This window comes from Canis lupus, chromosome 12 (genome assembly GCF_003254725.2).
Source record: "Canis lupus dingo isolate Sandy chromosome 12, ASM325472v2, whole genome shotgun sequence".
Classification (NCBI taxonomy): Eukaryota; Metazoa; Chordata; class Mammalia; order Carnivora; family Canidae; genus Canis; species Canis lupus.
This window is the reverse complement of record NC_064254.1, coordinates 15,802,909-15,815,742: the sequence shown is the minus strand read 5'-3', so window position 1 is coordinate 15,815,742 and position 12,834 is coordinate 15,802,909. Positions and strand designations below refer to the sequence as shown.

At 32.5% G+C, this 12,834-nt stretch overlaps 1 protein-coding gene across 3 annotated transcripts in view; it reads right to left on the bottom strand.

The window, feature by feature from the left end:
* Nucleotides 1-1,298: 1,298 nt before the first annotated feature.
* Nucleotides 1,299-12,834, bottom strand: part of LOC112641699 (CD2 associated protein) — a 144,532-nt gene continuing 132,996 nt past the window's right edge. For all 3 annotated transcript variants that reach the window (XM_049092144.1, XM_025418976.3, XM_049092145.1), the window contains 3 exons: nt 12,290-12,471; nt 8,552-8,615; nt 1,299-4,237 (listed from right to left, as the gene is read on the bottom strand). In XM_049092144.1, the coding sequence (XP_048948101.1) occupies nt 4,196-4,237; nt 8,552-8,615; nt 12,290-12,471 (288 nt within the window). In that variant the 3' untranslated portion in view covers nt 1,299-4,195. The remainder of the gene's footprint in view (nt 4,238-8,551; nt 8,616-12,289; nt 12,472-12,834) is intronic.

The window sequence follows — 12,834 nt, the reverse complement described above, 5'->3', positions numbered from 1 at the left end:
TCCGGAGTCCACAGTCACGAAAGTATTCCTGAGCCATATTTGGTGCAAAATGTGGTTTTATTAAAGCACAGAGACAGGAGGAGTGGGGAGAAGCTGCTGCCCCAGGATTGTGAGGAACAACTGATTATATACTTTGAGATTGGGGAAAATCAAGATTAGGGAAGTTTCAAAAGGATTTTCATATGCTAAAGAAGACTTACAGGATACCAGAGGCCTTGGAATTGTCAACCAAGGTTGTTTTTCCCTCTAGCAAGGCATGAAGACAGTTGGGAGCTTCCTGGAGGAACATTATACTCTGCCTGCCTCAGGTATTTGTCAATGGGCTGCAGGTTATAAGGACATTTAATTTTATCTCCACTTCCTTCTGCTTTAGTTTCCCACATCAATAATAGTAAGAAAATACAAGTTCTATAATCCAAAACTTCACTATCCTGTGCCTGTAAGGCTTAATTTATACCTAGAGTTTATCAAGGCCAGTACCAAGCATGTAGAAATTTTCAAACTAAATTTTTAAATGACTTGCCACATTTGTTTCCCTTTATTACGTCATTCTGGTGTCTTATTCCTTTTCTATGATTCAGATCTTCTAGTAGATTTCTAAAAAGCCTAAAATTGTGTATGTGGCATATTTTCAGCAAGAATACATGGGCCTTGATATCTTGTGGACTCTTGTTTTTTATTTACCAGGACTTCCAGGTGTGAAATCAGAAACCAAAAAAAATTTAAGTGTAAGTTTATGCCTAAGGAATCATGCAGTGGATAGATAGCTGGGATTTAGGCAATGACTGAAATCGGTTTTAAAATCCTTCTGGATTGTTTCCATCTCTTTATGCTCTATTAAGATCTGTTCTTCCAAATAAGCTTTTTCCAGATGATAGACTCTAACAGAGAGTACTCCCTATGCTGAGACCAGTGCTTTTTGTATTGAGATGCTGTACTCAAAAACTCAAAAATTCGTTTAATCTTATCTACATCGTATTTATCACTGAAAGAAGCTTTTGAGAAGAGTACAATAGAAGCTTCCACTTTCAAAAAAATCCGCTCTATAACATACTTTATATAAATCATTTCAAATTCCCCCATAAAATCAGTGACGTAGAAATTATCATCTTAGAGTTCCAGGGGAAAAACAGACTCACAAAGGTTCGGTAAAAGTCATATAGGTCTAGAACTTTTAATGCTTTCATTTTACTATTTACATTGAGTTTTCCAAATGAAACAAAGTAATAAAATTTCCATCTTACTCTGCAATAAACATATGATGTTAATGAAAAATAACCAATAAAGACCAACACAACTGGCAATACTATTCTTTATTTTTTTTTTTTTTTGAGGGAGAAGCATGCTTTTTTACAGCACCTGTAAACAAGTCAGTGAAGTATACTATTTTGAGTTTCCCCACATATATATTATTATTTTTTTGGAATGTTAGAATACCACAATACCAACTGCATTACATAATAGTTACTGAAGGCAAGTCAGGCTAAAACAAGGGTAAAGTTTTATGGCTAAAAATATTCATAGCAGCAACTTTTAAAAGATGATTTTATTAAATCAAGTCATTGCACTTGGTCATTTTATTGCTACAGCAAAACAAGGCCATTACATTTTTAATGTTTTCATTTATGATTTTAACTGATTGTCTTATTCTCTTCATACATTTCAAGTTTAAATGCAAGCATAAAATGTTTACCAACAAATCAAGAGAGCACTTGGGTTTTTTTTTTTTCCTGTGATCACAGTAAGAAGCATAAAAAAGAGAACCCCCATTCTCTTCCTATCTTCAGGCTTAAATTTTGTAAAGAGGTAACAGCTTTATAGTAAGACCAAACCACTAAATCTCAGTGGTCACACACAAGCACACACACAAATACTCCCAATATTGAAATACAAGTAGGAAAATTAGTAATATTATGTGTTTCAAAGAATAGCAAACCTGAAAAATACATTCGCTAATAATTTGGCAATGACAGATTCCATGCTGTTCATCTCTAGTCTGTCATTTATACTCACTTATAGAAAAAAAGAAAAAACAATGATTTATCTCCCAGTAAAGGCTATTATCATTATGTACCATTTTGTGATATGAACTTTATGAATAAAAACAAAATTTCCATATCAAGAGCAAATACCAGTAAATTGCTAGATTGAAGTAATCATTTTTTCCCTTTGAGTTTGGCTTTAAGAACTTTACTTTTTGGTCAAGGACAGAAAATAGAGCCACAAAACTTTAATTTTCCATTCTGACTGAGGAACATACAAAGCAGATACTTTAAATGTATGTTGGCATTCATGACCACCTTCATTTTATGCACTGGTGAGAAAAATGACCAAGAAAAACTTTAAGAACACCCTGAAATCTGCTGGAAACTTCCCTCACCCCATTAACAGGGTGAGGAGGGGTCACTCCAGCCAGAAAGCTAGAGAATGATTGCTAGGATACAATGTTTTTATTTCTAAGGACTTTCATTAAAAGAAAGTAAAACCTAACTTTTTTAGCAAGAAGGAAATCATTCAACAAAAGTCATTTAAAAATATTAAAACAGGAATTAACAATTTTGTTGAGTAGTGACCTCATCAGAAAAGCCCAGACTTTAAAGAGTTAAAATGTACACGCTCAATGCACAATCAGGTTTCCCCAAAAGCACTAATAATGTAAGTTGTGATTTAACATTAAGTAATGACTGGAATTTCTATTATTTTCTACTTCAGTTCTCTTTTATATGAGACAACATGGTAAAATTTCATTAACACAGATTTCAGTATATAAGATTAAAACTTAAAGGAAAACATTGATTTGGTGGTTTAAAATAACAACAAATGGAAGCATGACAGGTGGCATCTGAAAGTCTTTGCTATAATAAAACTTAAAATCTAATTTTTTTGCAAATGAAAAGTCAATTTTTCTATTTTTAATATAAACCCATATATTTTAAGACATATTATCTATAGATAATAACTTTTAAAACGTTCAACTGTTCATAAGTGACTCTGAAGAAACTAATTCATCCATCTTATGAAAATGTATTTTGAATATGGTCAACTATATTTGGTTTTAAATAAGCTGTACTGTTATGTTTTATGATATACTAACACTCTGATACCTAAATGACAGCCTAAAATATCTCCACCAATTAGTTTGGTCTTTGAAGTAAATTACACATTGTAAAACCTGAGTATTTACATAATAATAATTTGTCAAAGTATGAAACCTCACACCCAAGTTCTGCATGTTCTGAATTTTGTTCTTCTCATATTACCATTATTAAAAATCAGAAAGAGGAACATGAGGAACTAACTCACAAGATCACAAAATGAGTAATATCTGAGCCTGTAAAACAAGCAGTAAAGTACAGCAATAAGGCTGGTGTTTGCATATTATATGTGCTGTTGTTTCTAGGCACAAGTTAAGGGTTAAATTGACATTTTTAGTTTCTCAGACCTAATGAATTTAAAATATAGCTCATATTTTCCCAAATATAGTTAACAATCCATTTTAACTAAATTCCTTTTATGAATCCTATAGTGCAAGCAATATAAAATATTCTAAAAGTCAAAGAAATTGTTTTGATTGTTTCATTAGTTATTACTATATGCTTGGGTGAGTAATCTGGTTTATAGCTAGAGTAAACTCCTATTTCATCACCCAGAGTATAAACAGCACTGCAAACAAACAGGCACAACAGTGTAATCCTGGGTAAGAAGCTAAAAGTAAAAAATATATATATACAAAGTTTATATCCCTTATGTATTATGGGAAAAGTAGTGGCTATAGTTACTATAAAGCTAATTTGTCCCTCTCAAATAGTATATGTTACAGATTATTTGTAAAGATATCACCATATTTATAGTATAGATCTCTTTAAAAATAATACTACAAGTTTCAATAAAAAAACTATTGTGAACTTTCCTTTTTATACAGATTCAGTAGTATTTTCAAGCAAACTAAAAAAAAAAAAAAAGTTTGCAATTCCAGCACATAAGAAATAAGGCCTCTTTTTTTTCATATTGGCAAAACAAAATATATATATAAAAAAAATCCACCCTCTCCCTACTTTTCTATAGATTATAGTTCAAATACTCATATTTCTTTATCAGGACATCAGCATTTGTTATTTTTAAGTAATAAGTCAGTTGAAGTTCATAGTGTTGCTTCTGAATCCCTGGAACCCTAAAAATACAGGGCCATGCCATTTCAAGACGACAGGACTGCCTTTTTCAGCTTCTCGATTTCCACCTATGATACAAAACATAAGTTGACAATAGATAAAATATCTTTAGTCAAGTTTCTTTATTTTATCCTATGTCATTAAGATCCAATCATACTTTGAAGCCTCCAGATTGATTTCCATCCTAAAATCCAACTTCCAAGGGTGTGATCAATATAGGGAAAGTTTAACAGAAGAACACCTCATAATACAAGTTCCTAAATGGCAAGAAACAATGACAAAACAGCAACTACAACTGTTTCGGCCAGAACAATGTTAAGTAACGGGACTATCTGAGAACATACTGTAAGAAAATCAGCTCTTCAAAGAACAAGAGAATCCTTGAAACCAAATTAAGAAATGTACAAGTACCTGTAATTAAACAAGGGTGGGGGGGGCAGTACAGAACTGTAAAAATAATAATAATGAAGGACCAGTTTAGTTCTATGCTTTATTTACTACTTACGTGAAATTGGCAAATCCTTTAGCCTCACTTGGTCTCAATTTCCTCATCTATAAATAGTATGTTCTAGATTAAATTATATTTAAAACCCAGGAATATATCTAAGATCTACTCAATATGTTGGAAATACTTCCACCTTTAGGCAGAAGAATACTTCCACCTTCACTTAACAGACATTCACAATTTAAGAAACTTAAGAGCACTAGGAAAATTCAATATATCACAATAATTATGGTCATTTAACTCTGACATATTACAAATCATGATGTTGAAGCACAAGATTAAATACCATGCCAAGTGTGCCACATTAGCAAGTGGTACACAACTTGCACTGATCAGGTCTAAAGCTCTGAAGCCCAGGTTTCTACTTTTTCCAATTATTTAAGGTTTTGATTACCTCTGACTTTTCACAAATATTTAGGCCTTACCTTCTCCTGACAGTATCATCCCTGTCCCCAACGTTGCATATAAGTAATACATGCTATGGCTAAACTCTGACAAATAATTCATTAGTAAATGATAAGCACTTTGCCACAGTCAAAATGTATAATTTCAGTACACAATCTCCTTAGGGATTCTAACTATTCAACAATGGTTTGTTAATTCTAGGATCTTTCCTGATATTATTCTTCGGCTAATATGATGATTAAGTAAACATCTTAGTAGCACTGGTTTGAGACAAGTTTTGGTCTTCAGCCTGGATGGAGACAAAATACCTCTAATCTTCAGCATGATGTGCTATTATTATCTCTGTTCCAAAGACATAAACCAACTATACCAATTTCAATGAGCGAGGATGCAAAGAAAATTTGTGTGTGAGGGGGTAGGAAACATTGGTGAAAGGAGGAGTAGGATACACAAAGAATAACTCTGCACTCAATCAATAATACTCCTTATAAAAAAAAATACTCCTTATAGACTGCTGTCACATAAATTTAGATATCAAGCAAATATTTTTATTGCTAGAATTTCTCATCTAGCATTTTTATGTTCATTGTTCATCTTAGTCCTTTTATCATTCCTCAGTATAATTTAATACTATATGTTAACTTCACAGTTCAAAGTACTACTTTCAATCTTTAATATAATTTCTTTAAATGTATGACCTTAGAACTCTAATGTCTTATTAAGTGTGCTTTTAATAAATACAAGGGTCAAACTTTCCCCATTAGGCAAAAATTATAATACAAATTAGTGTGAGGCTAAGTAACTAGATTTTGCTAAAAAACTGAATCAAATGAAATTCTTCAAAAAAGAAGTAATTCATTTGACTCTTCATCATGATTTTTGTGACAAATTACATCACATATAGAAATTTAACACTATTAGTCCCACTTGCTTATATGACTTTATAAATATGAATATGTACATGTAGGAAATACAAGGAATAAAAACCAAGAAACTTTGTTTTTAATTTCTGAATTTCTACTGTGTTACAACACTGGGAGTTTAAGACATTTTTAACATGTATTCTTTGATTTAACAAAAATTTATTAGCTATCTAATATGTATATAGCACCTTGCTTGGAGCTATGGACAAAGATAAAACAGAGCCATTCCCTGAACAGTCTTAAAGTCTAGAAGATGGGCAAAAATAAGTATATAACGTCACAGTGGTAAGACAGAAAATTATTTTTCCTTTTCAAAACTAAAGGACATGAATTTGGAAGACAAAATTACTTTTAAATCAGAGGAAGATGAGTACTAACTTACTGAAGGTGACTGTTGAAGGTAAGCTTTGAGAATCTATAGAACTTATGCATGAGATGAAATAAAAGGAAAATTCCAGAAAATAAAGAGCAAAAATCCAGACAAATTAACTGAGAGGGACAACTGAGCATCACCAAGCAAGCAATGAAAGATAAACTAGGACCAAGACATAAAAGTCCTAACATGCTAAGTTGAGAAGTCTGAACTTTGTTCAGTAAGTAGCAGAAAGTTCTTGAAAGTACGAAGGAAAGATTAATTTGAGCTAAGAATGAGAGAAACTTAAACAGTTAATTAGAAAATAAAGAGCATGGGAGAAGGACAGAAATACTAGGGAACAAAGAAATAAAGGTGAGGGAGTAAAGCTAACAGGCCTGAAAGCGAAGGGAATTAGACTGGAAGTACCATGTCTATAAGACTTGAAAGGTAATGAAGCAATCAGCAGAAACAGAAAAATCAGAAGAGCAGGAAAGGAAGATGACAAATGTAAAAGACATGCTAGTTCTAAGTTGACAGTGGAACATCCAGGGAAGACTAGCAGCTGGAAACAGCAGAAACTGGGAAAAGAGGAATCAGATTCAGATGGGAGAGCCACAGAGAGCTAATCAAGATACTTAAGGGCATAGGTAGGAAAAGAGTGAAGAGATGCAGAGAGAGAAGGGCCAACGGCAGTTCTGAAGGAGCATTTCAGACAAAAGAATGCAGGATCACATAAACCAGGACAGAAAAAGTGGCAATGGATTTAAAAATGTGAAACACTACAGAAACTGTGAAGTCACTGGAGTTGCCTTCAGTAAATGTAACATGTAAGAAGTTAACAACTGAATTAAACATGAAGAATTAGAGACCGCAAACGTATACTTTTTTGGGGTTGTTTTGCAATAAATGAGCCTCAAATGAAAAGCGAAAACTACAGTAGATCAAGAGGGCAGCTGGATCTGAAAGGGGCTTTGTTTTTTGAAAAAGGAGAAATATTGAATATTTTCATGGGAAAAGGGTAAGTGCCAATAAAGGGGATAGGATATGTCAGATGTTAAGGGTAAAAATGGTAGTTTGGATAATTTACCAAAGACCTTCACATATATTATCACAACTAACTACTAAAGCTAAAAGGCAGTTAAGTGACTCCCTCAAGTTCAAACAGTATAACTTAATCACTGAAAGCGGTTCCTGAAGTCTGGCTGTTTCTGTTAAAGGTCAGCTCCACTGGTGATGTAATCACTCTAAACCCTAGTTTCCTCATCCTTAAAATAGGAACAATAATCCTTACAAGTTGTTATGTGTGTCTACTAAGATAATGTACAGAAGGTGCCAAACCTAACTGACATATAGTTTAGAGCTGAAAGTCACAAGTATAAGTCAGAAGAGGGGCTCAAGGTGGGTTTTGTTGTTGTTGTTGTTGTTGTTGTTTTTAACCAAGTCACATGTTCTTTCTGTTTCACAATGCTAACAAGAGAAATAGGGTAAGGAATAAAGCAAGGTAAAAACAGGGAGGTGAATGAGATACTTAAATATAGAATGGGAAACAGATTCTGAAAAAAGGCAGGAAACACTTCCTCTGAAATATGCAGAAAATAAGAATACAAATGAAGACCAACGTCAGTGAGGATGGAAAAAAAGTTAAGGAAGATAAAATAAGTGAAATTGGCAGTCATCAGCAGAGAATGAAGATGATGACATTGTAGTTATAAAGTAAATGTTCAGTAAATGTTCAGATAAAAGAAGTCAACAAATCTACACCCATCCCATTACCACCTCACCTCCACCACTTTTGTCTCCAGACAAAAAATTATAAGAAATAAAAAATAATTAAAAAGAAAAAAGTTTAATTATGGAAAAAAGAAGTAGCTCAAGAAAGCAATGCTGAGTGCAAAAGATCTAGAACTACCACTCTTAACAAGGCCAGGACCATGTTTGTTTTATTTATAAATGTGTACCTTTTGCCTCTCACACATTGCCTAAGAGAGCTATGCACAAAAAATGTTTGCTACATGAATGAATGGAATGTGACAGGGAGTCAACAAGAGATTAATTAAATGGCTACCATGCAGTAGGGAGTGTCCAACTTAAGTAGGAGAGCATAATTTTTAGTGAAGCCAATCACCTAGCTGGGATGGAAAAACACATTTAGTTTACGCTGGCTAAAATCTCAATGTTAGGAGAAATGAGTTACCTCTAGATTACTTCTCATTGCCTTCTCCTCTTCCAAATCCTTTCGTAGTTTTTCCAGTTCTTTCCTAAAAACAAAGTATTTATTACTGTTAAGTCTCATTTAAACAGTATTATTTGACTGTTAACAGGATCTCTGTTACCTGACATACCAAAATATGGGGAAAATTTTTTAAAGGAAATAGCCATATTGTTTGAGGAAAATTTCAAATTCACTAGTTGGAAAGGTTCAATACAATGGTTAAAAAAACTCAGCAATACCATGGCAATCCTATCTGTGATAAAGACATTTTTAAAAGTGAATAGAGAGAGCAGCTCATGATAAAATAAAGAAGTAATAACTGGCCTTTGAAGCAATTTTCCATATTCAAATATCATGCATTTCCCAGGGTAGACACTCTAAAGCCCTAACAATTCAGTAATGTCAAAACATGTCACAGTACAAAGCAAATTTTTTAATAGGATTACCTGGACTTTACATTTCTCTTTATTTTTTTTTTAATTAAACATTCCATTAAAATTACCAAACCAACAAAAAAACTTTAGCCAACAATCCTTCTTCCTTAACTCATGTTTTCATTTTTCTGTGTTCCAGGCTACCTTTTTATATAGTCATTTTCCCTCCACAGCTGTAAGTATATATTCCATACTGTGTCTTTTCACAAAGTATTTTAAAATATTTTCACGCTGTTAAAATTATCATATTTCTGATAATTGTTGCTCAAATATCCAGGTTTTTAGTTTGGTTAGCTGCTTTTAGAGGGGAGATGGAAAGAATAGGAATTTTATTTAACATCATGAATATACCAGTATATCAAATTTCTAAATCAAAGAGTAGGGACATTTTCAGCCTTTTGACATATGCTAGAAAAATACTCTTCAAGAGTATTACAGAAGTAATAACTTGAAAAACACATGAAAATGCTCAGGAAGAAAAAATATATGAGAAAGAAAGAAACTTTGTGGTTTTACTGATTATAAAACTGTTTCTCTTTATATCGAGAATAGATTTTTCTACTGTTTTCTACTGTTTCTACTGTTTCAACTGACTATAATTTGATATTTCACTCGAATTTATCTAGTTTATTTTGGGATATGATAGAAAATCTGCTAGAATATTAGCTTTGTATTTCCAAAATGTTACCACTAAATAATGCTTCCTTTTTAAAATTATTCTACTATTCTGAATTTATTATACATAAATGAGGATCTATTCTTTTTATTTATTTATTCATGAGAGACACAGAGAGGCAGAGACACAGGCAGAGGGAGAAGCAGGTTCCTGTGGGGAGCTGATGTGGGACTCGATCCCAGGACCCCAGGATCACAACCCAAGCTGAAGGCAGATGCTCAACCACCCAGGCGTCCCCAATGAGGATCTATTCCAAAAACATTTGTCCTGCTGTTTATCTATACTCACATTTTTATTGTTTTAAAAACACACTTAATATAAAACACTGTTTTCCTTTTATAGGAACAAATCAAACTATGTATCTTGTTCTACAGATTACTAATATATTTTCCTGTCAATCTTTTTGTGTCAGTATCCTTCATTCTTTTAATGAATTGTTCCAAACATTTTAGATTTTAATACTGAATGCATAAAGACTATTTATGTATTTGTAAGCTATAAAGATAGAATTTTTTTAAAAAAAGCTAAGAACTCCAAGTCAGCTCAAGAAATATTACTAGTACCTCTGATAGCCAGAGTGACCCTCAATCCTATTTTCCTCCTCTCCTTCATAGGAAAAGTTTTATAGTCTATTTCATTTCCTTTCTTACCACATACATATACAAATATATCTTGAAACAACACATACTTTGATTTTATATGCTTTTCAAACTTCATGTAAATGAAATAATACTGAATGCATATCTGACTTGCTTTCTCCACCTTCAATGTTTTTCAGATGAATTCATGTTGAGACATGTAGCCACAATCCATTTATTTTTCTTATTGCTGTTCACAGTATAGTATTTCATTGTATCAACATACCAATGTGTTTATCCATTCTCCTATGATATTTTTAAGATTAAAAAAACTGCCATCTGTTTCATTTTCCCAGAGGAAATAAGACTGAAAACACTCTTTGGAAAGACTTCTAAAATATCTGATATATGTTTTAAAATATAAATAAATCATAAATACTTTATTCATCCTACACCTAATTTAAGAACACCTACAGGTAATTTGTAAATGTAATTTATCAGTTTATTAAAAATAGCAGACTTGGTATCAAAAATATAAAACGTCAAAATCAATGAATTTGGAAAGTTCTCTAACTCATACATGGGTGGTGTTCAATAAATACTAGATGAATGAACTTCCAGTTTTTAATGTATATATTGTAGAATCTGTGGAAAAAAAACTCTGCGGGACTCAGATAAATTGAAGGAATCAAGACAAGACCTAAAATGTATCAAATTACAAACACACATCTCCCTGTATATTTATTTTGTGTGCATATAAATATGTTTTAGGTAGTCACTGAAGATAAATTTTTTGGTTTTACCTAAGATAGATTTGTAGAAGTGCTCTTCAACTACAAGTATATCATATTTTTAATCTCAGTATCGATTAAAAAAAAAAAAAGATGTACTTATTTATTTGAAGGAGTAAGACAGTGAGCAGGTGGGGCAGAAGGAGAGAATTTCAAGCAGACTCCCCAAACAGAGCCCAGTGTGGGCTTGATTCCATTACCTGTGAGATCATGACCTGAGCCAAAACCTAGAGTCAGACATCTTACCGACTGAGCTATCCAGGCGCCCCTCAATAGTATTTTTAATAAAGACCCTCCCCACCCCGCCAAAAGAAAGAAATGGTAAATTCAACTCAGAGATATAATGGTTTCTGGCAATGATTTTTATACCAGATTCCATATACCATCAAATACTTTTAGAGGCTACAGGGGAAGCTGAGAAAAGGGAAGAACACCTGAACCCTCATCCTCAGTTAGATCAGCTGATCTTTGACCTGTTTTACTTATGGGGACTTTGCAGAATTATGTTTAAATGTTAACAAGTTCTATTATTACTTTGTATTTTTAAAATGTTAACATGTTTTAAAATTAAAATAACAGTTCTAGAAAATATCTCTACCCCAACAGGAAATATGGATTTCAATTCTAGCCTCTGCCTTTTAAGAACTGTATGATCTTAGGTTTACCTCTCTGAACCTTTATTTACTTCTTCAGTTAAAAGAAGAGAGGGGCGGGCCCTAGGTCAGTGACCTTTTACATTTTATTTTGCTCTAAAAAGCCACTTTCACTTAGGATCTCACCATAGACCATTACCGAAGTTTCAGAATTAAGAGAATGACTTTAAAAATCACCTATTCCTAACCCACTGGTTTTATTTATATATCAATCTCAACCCTAATAGTGATCCATCCGGTTCCTCTGAAAAGTAAATACACATATAGATACACTCCAGATCCAAAATAACTTTTCCTAATATTTTTGCCTAATTTACCCATTTGACCAGATTTCTATCCTTACATTTTATATATATATATTTAATAAATTATATATTTATATAATTTCTATAATAAGCCTAGGAGAACAAATTTTCTAATTCAAGTTTTTTGCAGAGAGAAGAGAAGCACTATTATTGAAAATTTCTTTGAAAGCATACTTCCTTATACCAGAAATTTGTCAGTTTACATCTCTACTTGATAGAATTTGAAAGAATTCTTTACATATGTGTTAAGTAGTTTTCAAAGAAGAAAACAAGGACTACTTACCCATGATCCTTTTTCAGTGCTTCTACAATGCACAGCAATTCAATAATCTGAGCTCTAAGTTCATCCAAGGGGTTTTTTTTCCCATCATCTGATTCTACTTTAGCTTTGATTTCTAATGGAGTTAAAAAAGCAGCTGTATTTGGTTTCGAAGCACTTGAAGGTGTTGAAAGGTACAGAGATGGCTAAAAATAAAATAGAAAATGTTCTTGTTTTATTTGTATTTATATTTATGTTTAGGTACCAAAAAAAATTATAGCAAGGAGGTAAGTAATACTTCAAGATAAATGGTAACTTTGAAAATGGAAAAAGCAGTTTGATATTCACAACTGGTGAAAACACCAAGGAACCAAAGAATAAACTTGAAATCACTAGGAGTTTATGTGAGAAATGTCAAAGGATTTATTAAAAAGTGGAAAAGAAAAGAAAAACCTATTAGATTTATCTTATGAATGGTCTGCCGAGAGGAGCACCTATAGGCAAGAATATATCAGCATCTTTTTAGAAAGATTTTATTTATTCATGAGAGAGAGAGAGAGAAAGAAAGG